Here is an 18,400-nt window from a genome sequence, read left to right as displayed (position 1 = left end):
AGTGGTGCCCAGTGACAGGACAAGAGGTAACAGGAACAAACTTGAACATAGGAAGTTCCATCTAAACAAGAGGAGAAACTTCTCTGAGAATGGCAGAGCATAGCAACAGGCTGCCCAGAGCAGTTGTGAAATCTCTGTCTCTGGAAACATTAAAAACCTGCCTGGGTGCCACCCCATGCAACTTGCTCTAGGTGAATCTGCTCTGGCAGGGGGGTTTGGACTAGATGATCTCCAGAGGTCCCTTCCAACCCCTAACATTCTATGAAACAAAGAAACAAACAAAATAAGAAACAGTCTGAATTAGGATCAAGTAGTGACAGACACTAAGTCATTGAATGTTTCCAACTATTGTGAAGACAACAATTTCTATTATTTATTACTCTTCTTTCAAACTTCAGGTGAAACATTTTATTTTATAAATTATTACTTCATTCCAGGCCATGCTTGTAGCAGGATTTTGGATCTTCTTTCAGGCTTTAGACAATTCCGTCTCTACTGCCCTTTCATTGTCAAAAAAAGCCCTCCCCCCCTCCCGCTAAAACTCAACAGCCTAGAAGAAGGAGAAAAAAGAGACAAGAAAACTAAAAGAAAGGCACAGTTGCAGCCATGAGCCTGAGGTGAAAACTGAACTCTTTTTCTGAGATTTTCAACTTCTGCTGAGTTACCAATGCCAACAAATAGGAGATCTGGAAATTACTGCATTATTTTAGAGTGTCACTTCAATCACACCAAAAAGAAAATATCTGATAAATATGATTTCCGATAAGAGTTACTAGAACATTATATGTTAAATCAGAATAAACCAGAAGGACCTGTCTGTATTGTTAATGGTTTCATCATATATCACTCCCTTGGTCAACAGTTGGTAAGGAAGTAAAAAAAAGTAAAAAAAAGCAAGCAAGGAAAGAAAGCAAGGAAAGGAAAAGGTAGTACTATGGTCTAATTTTATGTCTTCCACATGATGCAAGATATAGTCACACATGGATGTGAACTCACTTCTCATGTCTGCAGAACTCGGTAGGAGCTACCTTCCCTATAACAAGCATCTGAGAACCAGTTTTTAATAAAACAATTTCTCTTCCTTTATTTAGCTTAACTTTTGCCCAGTTGGAGCCTGACAGTTTCTAGAGTGACTGCCTTTCTGTGCTCATGTGTAACTGAAATTCTAAACCAACACGTTTCAACCATTTACAAGTACAGACTGTACAATAAGCAAGACTATAAACAGTGGTTAAAAGAGTATCACTAAAATTTCAGTATTTTTAATTGCAGCTATAGGAGGCCCTAGATAAATAAAATAATATAATACCCTCTCCTGGATTCAGCTCATAACGGAAGAATTTAACTTGCTTATCTTAATATTGGTATCTGCAGAAAAGCATACTCAAAAGGCTCAGCTCCCCAACTTATTCCTTTGGAGGGCAAAACCAAGTTAAAATCTACTTAAAAGAAAGACCAAACAAAACACAGTCTTACCTCCCACACCTCCCTGGTATTTTCTGAGAATAAGTTACCTTAATTAAAACAACAGTTTTCACAATAACCTGGCTATGGTTTGGTGGGCTCCTATTAGCTCCCCAGGACTTGCCCACTTGACATAAAGTTTGCTGTAGGACCAAAGAAAAATGAATAGGCACCCATTCAACCAGGTTCAGAACACTTTAAATTTGTTTGTTTATATATGCATAGGTACATGTACACACACATTAAATAGCTCAGCAACTATTCCAAATATCGCTGTTTAACTTTTACTCTATTGAATGGAAGACCCTCTGGCACAACCAGCACCCTTTAAGACACTCTGTGAAAAAAGGTTTAAGATTCTACTAGCAAAAAATTTCTAAAATATACTTTTGTAAAAAGCAAAATGTAGACCACCAACATTTTGGTAGATATAAAGAAAGGTAAAGATAATATGCGTTTCTCTATCATCTCAAAGACCATTTCTGGAAACATTCAACATCCCTGTGTAACCTTGTTCTTGGGAGCATTCACATAACCATAGTTTGCAGAAACCAAAAATTTGGAGAAAATTATTTTGAGTTAAATACGTGAGTATTCATGAAAATGCAATTTTGAAGTTCAAATATTAATTTTTCAACTGTACCTGTGTTTAGGAATTATGCTACCTGAAAAAATGCTACTTGTTTTTTTTTCTGACCAGTCTCAATTGATCAACACAGGTCAGTTGCAAACAGTACATATCAAGACGCAGAGTTTCAAAACATCATCAAAAAATTCAAATAATTTGATAAACAATGCATTTCAGAAAACTATAGTCTACTGAAAAGAAGTCCATGAGCAGTAAGAGAGTCTAAATTTGCTACATACAGTATTGACTAAAATTAATTTGTTAACTCTTATTAAATATTTTTTATCCAATTCCATTATTTACACAGATTAAACAAATGCTATTTTCATGGTGATTTATGAACTAATATATTGGTCTCAAGAGTTCAAAGCAAATGAACACAACCCAATACACAGTGTAGGGATATAAAGTGAAGCCCTTGTTAATAATTGAACTATGAACATGGAGCGCATTGTTACCTTGGCACGCAAAGCCTCTTTCTTCATAGCCAGCATTACACAAGCACTTCCCTATGGGCACTAGCCATTCTCCTTCTGTACTGCAATACATCTTGGGTGGCTCTTCCTCCTTGGAATGATTGACACAAGAACCCCGCACCTCCACCAGTGACTGGGAGTCCATGGGTACTGTATCTGGAAACATGGCAAGGTTCTTGACAGTGAAAGGGCACTTTTTGAAGTACACTCGCACTGAGACTAAGGCAACACATGCACCTACATCTTGAAAAGCCAAGTAAAAGCCTTTCCTGCTGACAGGCCCCACCTCACGGACTTCTGTATTTAACTTGAGAATTCTGTCCCCAAGATCCATTTGGGTAAAACTCTCATCAGCTGCAATGGTGTCAATCTTTGTAAACTGATGCTCTCTGAACTTTACCAAATGGTCATCATCTGACTCCATGTAGTACAGATTGAAGGTCTCTTTGCAAGTGCCCAGAACTAGAGGGATACTATTACAGTCCCTCAAAGTAAACTTGAGCTCCACATATATCTTCTGAGCTGAGTTGCGTGGAATCCAGTTTGTTCGCAGCCAATTGTTTTGACTATGATCCATAACGTTGCACACCTGGTAAGTTCTGATTGGAGTATAATGTTCATCAACACCACTAATCTCTTCCCACTGAAAAAAAAAAAAAGAGAGAAAAAATGAAATATTTAAAGATTAATGATTATACCGATAAAAATCACATTTAGAGACAAAAGCTGTGAAAAAGCAAATATCACTTAGCTTGGACATCACTAAAACAGACAACAAAGTCTGGTTGAACATGCACTTTTTTTCCTATTAAGACACAAACATCTTAAATGAACACAGAATTCACCATTGAGAAGTCAGATTGTACCAAGTTATTTCAAGGTGGCATGAAAGAGATGACGCAGTAGTTTTGTATTACTAAAAATCTGTGATTTTTCGAACTAAATGCAGTGCTGTCCCTCATACATGATCCCAACATGTCTTTACTGCAACTGCACTTGCCTCAAACAGAAGAGGTTCAGTAGGACATTATCACATCTTCAGTTACAATCAAGTTGTATTTCAAAGATTAAACAAGATTTTAAACCTTACCAAATGAAAGCAAATGGCTCCCATTGAAATTCTACAAAGTCTCAATCAAATGTGACAAAATATATTTGTTTAAAGCATGAGCATTGATTTTTTTTGGATATACATCCTCTGGAAAACAGTCAAGCTCAGCCCAGTTTCCAGAGTTACTAAAATTACTGTAAACTTATTCTAACTATCTTGGTTACTTAATTCTTCCACAGACTATAAAGCCTATGACACTAAAATGGTTTTTGAAGTATATATAGTTATCTTTTTTTTTTTACATCACTCATCAGCTGACAAACTTACTTGATCCAGACAAGGGAAAGAATGAGTTTCCTATTTGTGAATTACTCATGTACCAATCCTACCTGAAGTTACACTCACTGAAGATGAATATTTACTAATCACAGGGAAAAATAAATAAATAAATGAATAAATAAATACATATATACATATATATACACATAAATATATACAGGGCTACTTTAAATACTTGTCATATACAACTAAGTGACTTAAGATGCATCTTTCTTTGCTTTCTCCCTGAATGGATGACTAGCACCATCTTCCTTCAAAAATCAAGTCACATCAATGTCATATTTAAGATCTTAGTCTAACAATTACTCATTTTACACAAGCACCTTTTGCTGCAGGATCTTGAGGTAGTGCAGAGCAGCCATTAAGAAAGTACTATTCCTACTATACCAAAAAGGAACTGAGGTGCAGAAGTGTCAACTGTTTCCTGGTTTTACAATACTCGCATCACCCACAAATACAAAGACAGAATGGGGAAAAAAAATAGTGACCACATCAGAGTAACATCTGAAATTTCTCAGTCCCAACCCCCTAACTTAAGGAAGTTTTGATATGATTAAGAGTTCGTCTGTACAATTAAATTATCCAAGTACCACTGAAGATGTGATTTTAAATCATGTTATTAAACCAGTAGATAAAAGCAGTATAAATATTCTTCCTTTAATTGAAACAAAGTTTATTTTAGTTCACTTTACAGATCTAACTATACACAAGTTTTATCTCTTCCTGACTAGTCCAACAGAGTTAACATCTGTGTACAGCAGCTGAAATGCTGCAGCAAGCCCTAACACGCTACTCGGCCAAAGAGCTAGCAGTACAAGGACCTTCTGAATCAAAGTTACTACACTAGAGCTCGTGGCCAACTGAGAGCTGGGTGCCATGTGCCAGCCCATCATACAAAGGCAGGTTCTTGCCTACATAAGAGGTAGCCTGACAAATCCCCAAAACTGACTGGAGTACCCTCCTCTGAGAGATGTCCTTGTACAAGTCAGCCTCTGAGCCAATAATCTAGTCCTGTTGCAAAAAGCCACTCAGATGCTGTAATTGCCTCCCATGAAGCTGAATGTACCTATTTAACTACAAGTCTGTTTTGGACAAGTAAAAATTCGGTTACAACAACTGGATGAAACTAGATTGCATAATGAGATATAACTTTATGTACACTTAAAGCAGCTCACACTGATTCGTAAGTGATCTATTTATTATCTCTTCCATAATTTATGAGTTCAACATATTTTACATGTCTAGTGGGAGACAGAAACAAAACTAGGAAATTGCAGAATTTAAAACACCTTCACAGAAGATGTTATTTTTCTGAACAAGTCTCATTGCACTTTTTTCTTTTTCCAGAAGTTTCTTATCCAATATGTATACATGGATGTAGGGATCTTCCCTGCTCCCACATAAGACTAAATGGAGGAATGTCACGAAATCATCCTGGCCTCTGGCAGTCCGTTACTAACACCGTCGGACCATGACAATGTAGATGTCTGAATTGCACAGTAAAGGTAGCACCCCTACTATGTTCTTCACCTAGATATTACAACATGCAATTATCAATCCATTAAGCTGCAATGAAGACCAAACTGCTTGGAAACAATTATAGTTCCTGTTAGTCCACTTATATAAACAACAAAATTTCAAATCTATAATTTAATGCTGAACTGCTGCTGAACAAAAGCACCAGGTGCTAATTTCACCAAAATACTTTAGCTGTTACAAAATTATGGAGATTGCAGCTATTGCTTTAGAAAGAGGTAAGGTGAAATGAGTAACTGAAACTACAGGAAATGTCCAAATCAGAACATGTACCCAATTCAAGTAGATCTGTGACTTCAGTAATTACTGTGACCAAACTAAAAAACAAGCAGTACATTTGCATTGCTCATACATGGCAACTTTGCTCAGTAAATTATCCTATTGCCATGCCCAAGTGATCTTAATTCTAAATAGATCATTAGGAACATCAAGACATTTTCCCTTTCATGACCCATGAGTTTCTTCTATTGAGTGAGGTTTCTGAAACACCTTTATTTGTTTAAAGTTTTATTTCTGTACTTGTAATTTCATGCGTTCAACTTGCTCTGTAAAGTTACAATAGTTACAAATTACTTTCTTTAAAAAATAAAAATAAAGAAATGAGATAAGTTCTTATTCTAGGGATGGAACTAAGTAAAGAAAGACATGAAACAGAGTGCATTTTGGTTTATATAATATCAAATGTTTTCTTATTTAATCACTACTGTCCATTGCTCCTATGTTGATTTCAGGGGATCAGATGAAGAACAGCAGTCTTTCACTGTAAATCCTTATATATTACATTCCTGGGGCATTCCACAATACCAGTCTTTTTAGGCATCATTTATAAGGACTTCACAGACCAAATCTGTTCCGAACACACATAATAAAAAAATGTTCCATATTGTTATTATGCTGCAAAATGCTAAACCCATGCCCACTTCAGACCAAAGTCAGAATATGCATACTGTCTTTAATGCAAAGTCATGCTGGTTTAGCACCTCTTCTTCTTTTCCCATTATTGCTCTTGAAGAACTACCTCCTGCTCTGCTGCCTTTACAACAAAGTATCAGATAATAACCAAACAAAACTAAGCCTCTCACAGCATTTCTTTTCAGCAATGAAATCAATTATAATTGCAGTGAGGATAAAAAATCAATAAGCAAAAAACCTTTAGTAGTTGAGAATGTAGACTTTAGATTTGCAGAGGTACTGTCACAAAAACATGCTGGCTATTAAGAGGCTAAGTGACAACAGGAAACAAACCTCCTGTGATGCCACATAGCCTACTCAGTATTACAGTAATCAGTACAGTTTTACTTTGTGCAGGCATAATTTTGACCTATATCCACAAAAAGCTAGCTGCAATAATAGAACAACAAGGTATGAGTTAAAAAGGAAGAAAGAGATAAACAGGAATAAGCACAGGATAAAGTTTATTTTCAAATCTTACATAAAAGCAGAGTGTAAAAAAAAAAAAGATTATTCCTTACAATAAAAGCTACAGAAAAGGTGCTCTTAGTGTAAGCAACAAAAGAGATGCAGAGATGAGAGGGGGGAAAAAAAAAAAAAAGAAAAAAACTAAGATATTAAACACAAGGAGAATTCAGATCTACCAGGAACTGGGGGGTACATCAGCCAAAAGAAGAGTCCAGAATTACTATGTTGCAATAAAAAACAGTATTTGTATCTTAAAGTACAGAAAATAAAGAAGAGTGTTCTAAGTATGCAGAAACCTAGATATCTAGGGCTTGAATAGGTCAAAAGACAGGTAGTTCTAATAAATTATATGATACTGAAAAGTTATGAAGAGGAATCCAGTCAAAAAGGAAATAACACAGTGAAATGCAAAGAGAATAATGAGATAGAGAAATAAGAACCCCTGTGACAAAACTTCAGATGTGAGGTACACCTTTATACATGGCAACAAGATAGCAGAAAGGAACACGCTGCTTTGCACCTTAAGCACCGAGTCCAGTCTGTTGCGGTGGCAGCTTCCCCTCCGGCCACCTCCAGCTGCCCAGAACTACTACCATCCCATGGAAAATTAGCATGGTGTGGTGGGCTAATTTATATTCAATCAACTCTCCTACACAGTACATCATATGCAACCAGGCAACCACTAATATTTCTGCAGGAACAAGAATGTAATACAAGGGGAAAGAAATCATTCAGCAAGCAAGACCCAAAAAAAGATCTATTTCTGAGGATATTGCATTTTCCTATACAAAATTTCATTTTGCTGAGGCTTTGCAAAGAGAAAATAAGAATAGTTTGTTTTTGTCCTCCAAACAGATGAAAAAGACAAACCAGAAGGTACGAGAAGAATAAGCAAAAAGATGGAGAAATTGTCACAAGGAGATGGACAGACTACACAGCACGAATAGCAGTAAAATACTGCAGAGAGAATTCGTGCACAGACACCTTCTCAGGAGTTAGGAAAGACTTTGAGGTTACCTGAGCCAGGAAGGAGGGAACTAGCGCTATATAATACTGAGAAGGAAGCATGTTGGTGGGAGTCAGGCTGAAAAACTAAAGAAAATCTATTGAGATGCTGGCAGAGCGACTGTATGAAAGCTCTGCAACTTTCACTGTCTAAGTCAGACACCGGTAGGACGTAAACCTAATTCTTACCTCAATTACATGCAATTACTTGGGTAACTCTGGTCCATGGTGGATTATACTTCAGAGGTGTCCCAACTTTCTTTCAGTACTATGCAGCTACAAAACTAATGGCTATTTACTAGTCCTGGCCATGGCAACACTGGAAATAAGTAGCCAGGTTCCAAAAACTAGAAGAATGAAACAACAGGACTAGCTTCCAAGGAGTCCAATAGGCAGGCTATATTCAATGTTTCAAAAGATGTTTACAAAATTGTGACAGGGATTTTATGGCAGCATGATGGGGGAGCTGGAATTCTAAGGCTGCGTTGTGAGGCTTTGGGTGCTGGGTTTGTCAATGGCAGGAAACAAAACAGTGCTTTCAGTGGTATAGGAAAATCTCTGAGATCGCCAGTGAGACCATTTAACTCTTATGCTCCAGCAATACTGACTGAAAAAGTGGGGACAGAAAGGATTTTCTTATCTGGAACAGACTTTCTTTTCCAGCTAGAGTGTGGTGGACTTCTGGCCATTGTTTTTCTTCCTTTTTCTTTCACTTTCTTCATGGAAGGGAATGTACTGAAGTGAATGTAGGCCATTTCCTAGGATGTCATGAGCAGTCACACCAAAAAGTTCCCTCTCAATGTGGGAAAGTAGGGCACGACTGATCTCAGTTCTTTCATCCTTCTTGTTGCATACTTCAGTTTTTGTGACTTTTTATCATTCCTACAAAAAAACTTAAGTTTACATTAAGAAATTGAAGGCTATTTTGTGATTTACAATTCAACACGTATCACAGAATCACAGAATCCTAGGGGTTGGAAGGGACCTCGAAAGGTCACCTAGTCCAACCCCCCCGCCAGAGCAGGGTCACCCAGAGCACATCACACAGGAATGTTTCCAGGCGGGTTTTGAATGTCTCCAGAGAAGGAGACTCCACAGCCTCTCTGGGCAGCCTGTTCCAGTGCTCTGTCACTCTCACAGTAAATAAGTTCTTCCTGATATTCACATGGAATCTCCTCTGCTCCAGTTTGCATCCATTCCCCTTGTCCTATCACTGGTCATCACTGAAAAAAGCTTGGCTCCATCCTCCTGACACTCACCCTTTACATATTTGTAAACACTGATGAGGTCACCCCTCAGTCTCCTCCAAGCTAAAGAGACCCAGCTCCCTCAGCCTTTCCTCATAAGGGAGATGTTCCACTCCCTTAATCATCTTCGTGGCTCTGCACTGGAATCTTTCAAGCTGTTCCGTGTCCTTCTTGAACTGAGGGGCCCAGAACTGGACACAATACTCCAGATGCGGCCTCACCAAGGCAGAATAGAGGGGGAGGAGAACTTCCCTTGACCTACTAAGTACACCCTTTCTAATGCACCTCAGGATGCCATTGGCCTATAATGTGACTGCATTTTTCCAACAAACTAAATTTTTTCTCTGTCATGTTGCTATAAAACTCCTAAACTATCCAAATGGAGTTGGATAATTTTTCAAAGTCCCTATGGAACCCAGGCTGCACTGACACATCTCAGACAACAGTCTAACAAATTTTGTTTACAATTTTATTTTGCTTTAAGAAATTTGGTATGACTACGTATTTGGTATGATTCAGTATGAGCATCATTTCAGGTAATTTCCACCTGTCCTTTAACATAAACTAGTAATTCTAATAGTGGCTAGGTGGAACATACCTTAAACTACATAAGCACTGTGCATGCTAGAACATGGACTGGGAATACAGTGCTAGGAAATCAGCATAAAAGTATTAACTGAGGGAAATTACTTTGAAACCTCACAAAAACAACTTCATGTGCTTTGATGCCCCACCCTTGCTGAGCAGAGCAGTCAAATCAGTGCTTATTTATAAAATACATTTTTAAAATTATATAATATTTTTGTCAGTGTAATTGCTTTTCACTTTCTGTGAAGTGTTCACATAAGCTTCTGCAGAACCACCACTCAAATTCTACCTGAAAAATCCTCTTTGTTCTAATACTGAAAACTGAGCTTGCTCTCATCTACTGCCTCTTATTATTCAGTATAGGTTTTCAGCCAGCAGAAAAACCCCGTATTTATTATGCCTTGCTGAGCAATGACAGAAGAGCATGCATTCCCATGTAGGCACTTCCTGCCTTCTGCTATTTATCCAAGCAATTTCCTTCCCAAACAAAAAGATGATTATGACAGGAATCCCACTTTTCAGATAGCCAGTGCATGCAACTTGGCAAAATTTCACTGACACAATACCAACTGGCAAGTAATATTTTCTTTTTTTTTTTTTTTTTTTCCTTTTTCCTCCATTGGTTGCCCAGCAATTATGATAAAAAGAGGTAAACAAACAACCTTGAGCAACCAAATTAATGAAGCCTAATTTCCTACAAATCTGTCTCATGCCTGGTCTCTGACATGGACTCTGATGTCTAATAAAAGGTGAGTGCAAAAAATGTCTCCTTCTCATTGGAAGCATTGACGCCGTCTCTCTCCCTCTTCCTCTCCTATTACTTATTTTCATAAAGCTTGCAGAGACTTAAGCCTTTGGAGACCTTTGCTCCTGCGTGAAACTGTTGAAATTCATCTCTGAGTTCAAAAACTATTAAGTGGGATGTTCCTTTCCCCAGCATATATACACATGTCTGTGTAGTCTCCATTTGCTCCAAAGATTACACTGAAAAGAAGGCCATGGTTTCACAAACAAGCCAAGCATAGTATTCAAAACTAAGATTAGTGTAGGCACTATGAATTTCTATTAAGGTCTTAATGTGGAAAAAATAAATAAAATCTATGTTCACGAACAGAAAATCACAATAGTCAAATGTTCCATTATGAGTTTAGAGTTAGGCATATGAGGGTTTCATGCAACATTTGGGAATGCTGACATATTCCAAAGATACATAATACATGTTCAATTCCTGTAAGTGTTGAGATCAATGATCAGCAGGCATTTCAGATATTACTCAATTAGTGTTTTCCTCAATTACTAATTTTATGTTAAATTAATGGTTTTTTTACAAAAGAAAGTAAGTTACAGCTGGCAGTTCAGTAGAGGTCCTGAGTACAAGTATAAAGGAGACATTTCTGGCGAAATGTTCTTTCCATTGGAAACAAGAGATCAACATAAAAAAAATATTTGACACTTTTTTTTTTTCAGTTCTTCCATAATTTTATTTCTTTGTTCCAGAAATGTACAAACATTAAGCTAATTTTCTTATTTTTGGAAACGGAAGTGCTACCAGCAAACATTGTTAACTAAAGCTATTCAGTTCCATGGCATCTTTGTCAAGTCAGTATTACAACAAATTGTTTCATATATTTGTTGCTGCTGCAGGTAAGCATCCTGCAGGCTTACATAAAGTGTGCCATATTTATGCTCCCTGATACAAAACTTTCATTAACTTTTTGCTGTATATCTGACACTTGCCTTGGGAATCCTTGATCTTTCACTCAAAGGACATCTGCCATAACATAGTAAGAGTATGAGCATAGTCTGAGTTGAACATTGAAATAAAACTCCACCTCCAAAGAGAGATGCTTTATGAAAAGCAAGACTTTCAGAAAGGACTAAAAAATGAAGATATAATATTGGGCAGAGGGAAAGTACAACAAAAGAGACAAATCATCACCACCACAGACGTTTCTATCTTTAAAAAAAAATAACCCAAAAGGTCTATAAGTAATTTTCTGACAGCTTTGTGCTTGTCATCTTAATTAACTGAAAATCTATTTTAAGTATGAAACATCTGACAAACTTAATATCAAAGCAACATAACAGGCCAAGATTGAAAGCCTCAGGCATGGGAATATTTGCCAGTTATCCAAATAACATTTGTATTGTGGTTTTGGCTTGTGGGGTTTTTTTTAAGAACTTTGCATAAGATAAGTTGACGTAAAAATTATTTTAGTATGACAAAAGGTAATTATATCATAATTAAACATATACATGTATATACTTCAGTCTAACACTTTCTTTATCTATCACACATTGTCCAATATTTCAAACATTTCCATCATGCTGAAGCCATCATTTGGGAAACAGATTGCAGGACTTTAAGTCAAGTAACTTTGATGCCTCCTTTGTTTCAGTACTTAGATCTTCTGTTGACTTTCTTACTGTAACATTAAATATTACTAAATTTAGATCACTAAAAGGATCAAGCTTTCACATACATTGAACACGGTTCTAATGTATCATATACAATTTCACAGTCAATATAGAGAGAAAAATAACTTTTTCAGTTACTTGAAAGAAAAAACATATTCAAGGAGAGATTTCTATAAACAACCACCAGAATTCTGAAAAGGAGTGAGGAAATCAAACAGCCAATAAAAATTAGCACATATTTTAGGACAGCTGGAGACAAGGAATAAAATAATTCAGATCCAAAAGGAAGGTGGAACTTTGCTACATATGATATACAAGTTGAACAAAATAGTAACAGGATGCACAAGCTCTGAAAGCTTGTTATTAACAAAAGCCTTGTGATGACTACATCATAGAAAAATGCATTCCAGACCAGTTCACCAATACAAAAACACTTTCCTCATAAAGCCACCAAAGATGCTGATGCAAGCCCCATAAATACCAATCAGCTGAGATCAGAGGACAGAAAATGATCTGATTTGGGAGTTAAAGAAATTTTCAAAAGTTAATGAAAATACGTGCTAGTACTGTGCCTCTCTCCAGTTCCTGTTTGTAGTTTTTTCTAAGTTGCACATGAAAGAAGAAGTTGTATTGCAAGAGTTTTCTGATTGAGTTACACACACAGTGAAATTATCATTACCATCATATACACCCTACCAAGACACAGAATTTGGTACACTTTCTACTCATGATATTTTAGTAGTCTACGACTTCACATCAACCAGTCATAACTGTTAAACTACAAAGATCTACTGTGACAGAAAATAAGCATACTAGAGAGAACGCAAGGTTGAAAGAAGGATATATTAGTACAAAATTACATGCAACAATATTCAGTCCATGGTCCACTTAGTATTACAACTGTGCTCTTCTCCTTCTCTGTTCAGTTATTCACTGAAGTCTTCACATTTGTGAGAGATGAAACAGACTTGATGGCAAATCACTATATTCAGAAGACTTTGCTTATGTGGCTTCAACCTAAAAGTTGGTGGTTCCTTATAACTAAGCAAAATAGTTTCAGAATTACAACCAAGACAAAAATCTTAGTTTCTCATCTGATAAGAGCTTAGGGGAAATCAAGAGTATCTAGGTATTAAATCTGGCTGGCAAAAAGTGAGACTTTTGCCACACTACGCACAGCTCAAAATTTACCCCAAATAATCCAAAACAATCTAATGGATCTAATGGAAAATTCTTATCTAATCTTTTTTTCTGTTTTTCATATTATCTTCTTTCAATATAAGCAAAGCCAAAACAGTGAAACTCAGGAAAAAAAAAATCACAAATATACATATTTTAAATATAATTATTGATTGATTTAAAGAAAAGGAAGCTCACCTTATCCTCCCCAACAAAACATGTGTTTCCCAGCACATGACTGTACAGGGGACTGGAGAGAAACCGTATCCCATGATGTGACTATAGAATCATAGCCTGGTCAGAAAAACAAGACCAGACATGAAGGAGGGCAGAAAGCACAATAACCTTCCCCCTCTACTTACTAGACCTCAATCCTCTGCTACCCACAGCACAAAATATATTGCCACAGTGATCTGAATATCTTTCTAAGTTAATAAACCTCATTTTTCCAAAGCATAACAAATACACACGTAACATAAAGCTTGACCCTCTTCCTCTCTCAAAACAAAAACAGCAAAAGTGCTGCATTCATTAATGCCTCTTAGTTTTTAAAGAGCTTGCATCTGGGAAGTAAAACAACAAACATTACAATAAATAGGGTTAAAAAGGTAAATATGATTAACACACATAAACACACAATATTGAAAGAAAACAGGAGCACACACCTTATCATGGAAGAACTAGACTAATCAGCAAACCAAACTGCACAAAGATAAGTAAAGCTATCTTTTATCCCTATGTCTTATTGCTAGGCAGCTGAGTACCTCATCATTAAACTTGTAAGGACAGCTGATCCTCACCGTTCTGCAAGCAAAATCCTCTAAATCACAGCGGGGTAAAAAGGTCACTACAATGGGGAAAACATCTGACCTTATAACAGACACCTAAATCCAGCATTCCAATGTCCATTGATAGCTTGGACAAGCAAAACATTTACAACTTTTTTCTTTTTCTTTTTTTTTTTTTTCTTTAGGCTGCATGCCTCCTGGAGAAACAGTTTTAAATTTTACTTATCTCACAGGTTAAACAGATTTTCTGGGAAGTTCTCAATGCAACCAACACTCCTCATGGTTGAAATCAGTATGGAACCACCAGTCACATCTAAACTCCCTTCATCCATGACTATTGTACAGAGTAGGTAAGAGTCAACCTTTAAGTGTAGCTGTTTCAGAGACAGAAATAAGCAGCTGTTTAGTGTAACACGTACTTCAGCAAGCAGAATTTTGTCCCAGGTTGTGGACATGGAAAAACTGTGTCTTCAGTAATTACCATTAGAGAGAATCTCACACTTAATGTTAGACATAACACTTCCAGCAACGTGGCTCATAACAATAAGCTCCTATTAATATTTAATAATAGTAAAAATAAAAGCATCAGGTCCTCCAGCGTTATCCTCTGCTTCCCCTAAAGCACTGCTTCTGGATGTAGTCAGGCAAGTACTGACAGCAAAGCTTTATAAAGAAAAGATAGTAGTTCCAGAATGTAAAGAAGCCAGTTCTCCAAACTGTTCACTCGTTAGGTAAACCTGGGGATACCTCTTACCCACATTTGTGCCTCAGTTTTCTAATATGTAGAATAGGAACAAATTAATAGTAGGGAGACATATTAGCTACTATTTTAGTTATTATTTGGACTCTAAAAAATAAGTCAATCATGTCTTCATAAAACAAAACAAACAACAAAAAAACCCCAAACAAAACAAAAACAAAGAAACTAAACACCACCCATCACAAAACCCCAAACATGAGCACATTAGCAAAGGGTTTCAGAAGCAGCAGCATTACTTAAATAAGAAAACATCATCTTTGCACAAAAAATGAAAAACATTTGTGGCACAGGAACACTTACAAATTCACATTTTAAAAGCCTCTGCAGTTTGTTGCTTTGTATTTGGCAGCAAAACACAAATATAAAAGTATTTACATCAAAATGCACAAAACAGGTGCATAATATAGCATTTCCATGGTATAGCCAGTCTTTCAAAACAATGTATTTTTACACAAAGGCATTTCCTACAGAAATCCCAAACCACCTCATGCTCTCCTATTGTCATTAATACAACACTGAATGTACAGTGAAATTCAGTAGTGTTGTGCTGAATGTAACTGTAAAAAGCACCAGCTGGCTGTATTAGGAATGGCATTCTTCCAGGTCTCAAATGTCTTATTTATATACAAAGGAATCCTGCCAGCTGTTTAATATTTAGGGCTAATAAATATAATTGGCAGTACTACTGCACAAGGACAAGTAACACAAATACATACTTCCCAACAGAAAATCTGATTTGCTCTTAGATGATTAAACCAAAGATGGATGCAGAGTTCTGAGCAAATTTTACATAGCTGTCTTTTTTATTTAATCCAAACAATATTTACTTGTTTTCCAAGTGCAAAACTGAACAGAAAAAAATACCAGGCATCGCTACTCCAGCTGCTCCGAGACTGATATAGCCTTCAACCAGTGTTTTCCACACACCATGAATAAAGATAAATTGTTCAGGACAGTGTGCTGAGGTAGAAAGACAGGACACAGCCCAAGTTTCTGGGGTGGAGGGGGGCAGTTAATTATTCATTCCATAAAAAGTGCTGGATCACTCCAGAACTCAGTCAGACCATACCATCCAGTCCAGAAGTGATACTTATTCCCATAAGCAATGCTTCTATGCATGTGTAGGACACCTTTACCTCTCACAAACAGATTAACTCCATTTTAAAGGGAAGGTGAGTGCAACGCACCTGAGAATGCAAACATAACAAAGTTGCTCTATGGACATGCTTGGAGATTCAAGTTCCTATTTCCAGCTTTCTAGCAGACTTGAGGTTGACAAGGTTGCTACATTATTGCTGAAGTAACAGTACAGCAGATTACTGGTGAGTCTAGTAGTCTTCCCTTCACCTCAAGAGGGTCAGCATATCCAAAGAGTTGGGCCCCTTTTTCAAGCAGCCTCACAGATTCTGAGAAAAGCTTCAGGATCTGTGGCCTTCAACATGGCTAACTGCCTTTTATATCACACCACTGGATGCAATCCTGCAGAACAGATAGCGAAGGTCAATATTGTAACTCCCTTCTGTAAGAATTTGATTACTTTGAAACCTTCTTCAGCAGCCTGGTACTATATATATGGAGAACTAATCTAGAAATTGAAAGTTTAATTTGCATGAGTGAAGCATAGTTAATGCTTCAAAACTTCACATGAGAAAACAATTTAATTTGAAAACTCAGACAACTTCCATGACAGATGGTACCCAGAGTCAATTCCATAAAAGGCTGCTCAGTGTAATTATCATCATTTAGAGGTATTTGGGTTGTTTTACTTAGTTCATATGGTAATGCTCTGTTTTTATATCCTTCAGCTAAGCAGATTTGCATGCTCACACATCTTCATGCTCCCATCTTCAGCATCATTTCTCAGTAACAACTTAAAGAGTTACTCTTTTCGTTCATCATTTCACACTTTCATTGAAAACTGCATTCTTCAGTATAGTTAGACTCCGAAGTTGACTATCATGACTACCAGCAGAAAAATGTTAACAAGCATACAGTAATGTCAGTCACTAATCACCACATCTTCAGTTTCAGCTTCAACTCAACTGATGCAAGAAGCTATGGCATCCCACTGTCTAGATGCTCCCTTTTATACAGCTCTTCTCCCAGAGCCCAGACTTAGCCCTTCTACATCCCTGCCACATATTCAGCTGCAGCAATAAGCACAGCCTACAGTGCCTCCCTTACCTTACCTGTATACCAAAAACTTTCTCTTTCAACCTCATTATTCAGGCACTGAGGAAAGCTTGTACTTAGAACCAGTATCCTTACCCACAGAGAACACCTTTCACTTTGGCACACAAAAGGCCTCACATAAGGACTAAACCAGCTGTCAACAGCAGCTCCGAACTAACTCATAGGACCTGTGGCAACAGGTTAAACACTGGGCAACCAGCAGCTCTGCTATTAACAAAATATGTGAAATAGTTAATATTATTATCTTCCTACAAGTCACCAATAAAACAAAAATTATCTTCCTCCCGAGTCGGCCTTTTTAGTCCTGTAAAAGGCAACACACACAATCTTTCTTAAAGGAAACGTCTGAAATCCTGTCTCTGCCATCATACCTTTCCTTTAATGGGGATAAGCCAGAAATAGTTATGAGATAAACCTGAAAAGTATAACAATCCTTCAATCCTTTTCTTGGAAAGCATTGAGAAAATGGTAATTAAAACAAAACAAACAGTACAGGTATTACTTCTTAAATCTAAATATCACATAGGTTCTTGAAAATTAAGCACATTTTGATATCACAGAAGAGTCATTATGCTTAAGAGGCTAAGTTAAAAATACCCCAAAAAAGGTTATTATTCTATTGTCAGTGGCTGGGTCAAAAGACTAATTATAATATTGTATTTTTACTGTAATTCTATGTAAATGAATTTTTTCACCATGCAATTATGGAGTTAGTTCTATGCTCATATTTCCATAATTATTTTAATTGGAAAATATGCTTAATATAGGAACTCATAGCTTGAAATTTCATATTTTCTAAAGATAAATTTATTTCAGTTCAACAAGAAGAAAGTAATTGGACTGGGAATTCTAGAGATAGTCCAGATATCTTCCCAAACTCTGGCTAAGCTGCTCTTAATTTCTCAAGGCTTTAAAACATTATTAAACAATTACTTTTCATATATCTAGCCAGGGATGAAAGAGAAACTCATGCCTAATTTAATAGAAGATAAATAAACAGAAGTAACTACACCAGGACTTTAACCAAAGATCAGAGAGGCAACGGCATTGGCTGATTTTCAGTTCTCTACCATAGCAATAAGTTGGAGATACACCATTTTCTACAAAGTCTCAGTTCATTATTTGACAAACTGTACACACTGGGAACTGAAAAACAGTCAGCATGCCAGCGCAATGTGTAGTTTTACATCAAGAAAAAAAATAAAACAGCCAGTCCTATGGCCACTAGGGCAGCTTTCAGGTTGAATCAGATTCAGTCTTGGATAAATGGAAGCTCATTAGATAAAACAGTTCACAAACACACATTACA

The 18,400-nt window shown here is 36.8% G+C and overlaps 1 protein-coding gene across 4 annotated transcripts in view; it reads right to left on the bottom strand.

Annotated features, from left to right (window-relative positions):
- Nucleotides 1–18,400, bottom strand: part of EPHA3 (EPH receptor A3) — a 226,973-nt gene that overhangs the window by 150,394 nt on the left and 58,179 nt on the right. For all 4 annotated transcript variants that reach the window (XM_051621540.1, XM_051621565.1, XM_051621548.1 and 1 more), the window contains exon 3: nt 2,551–3,211. In XM_051621540.1, the coding sequence (XP_051477500.1) occupies nt 2,551–3,211 (661 nt within the window). The remainder of the gene's footprint in view (nt 1–2,550; nt 3,212–18,400) is intronic.

The sequence above is a fragment of the Apus apus genome, chromosome 1 (genome assembly GCF_020740795.1).
Source record: "Apus apus isolate bApuApu2 chromosome 1, bApuApu2.pri.cur, whole genome shotgun sequence".
NCBI classification, from domain to species: Eukaryota; Metazoa; Chordata; class Aves; order Apodiformes; family Apodidae; genus Apus; species Apus apus.
The sequence above is the reverse complement of the archived record's forward strand: the minus strand, read 5'-3'. Positions and strand labels throughout refer to the sequence as shown.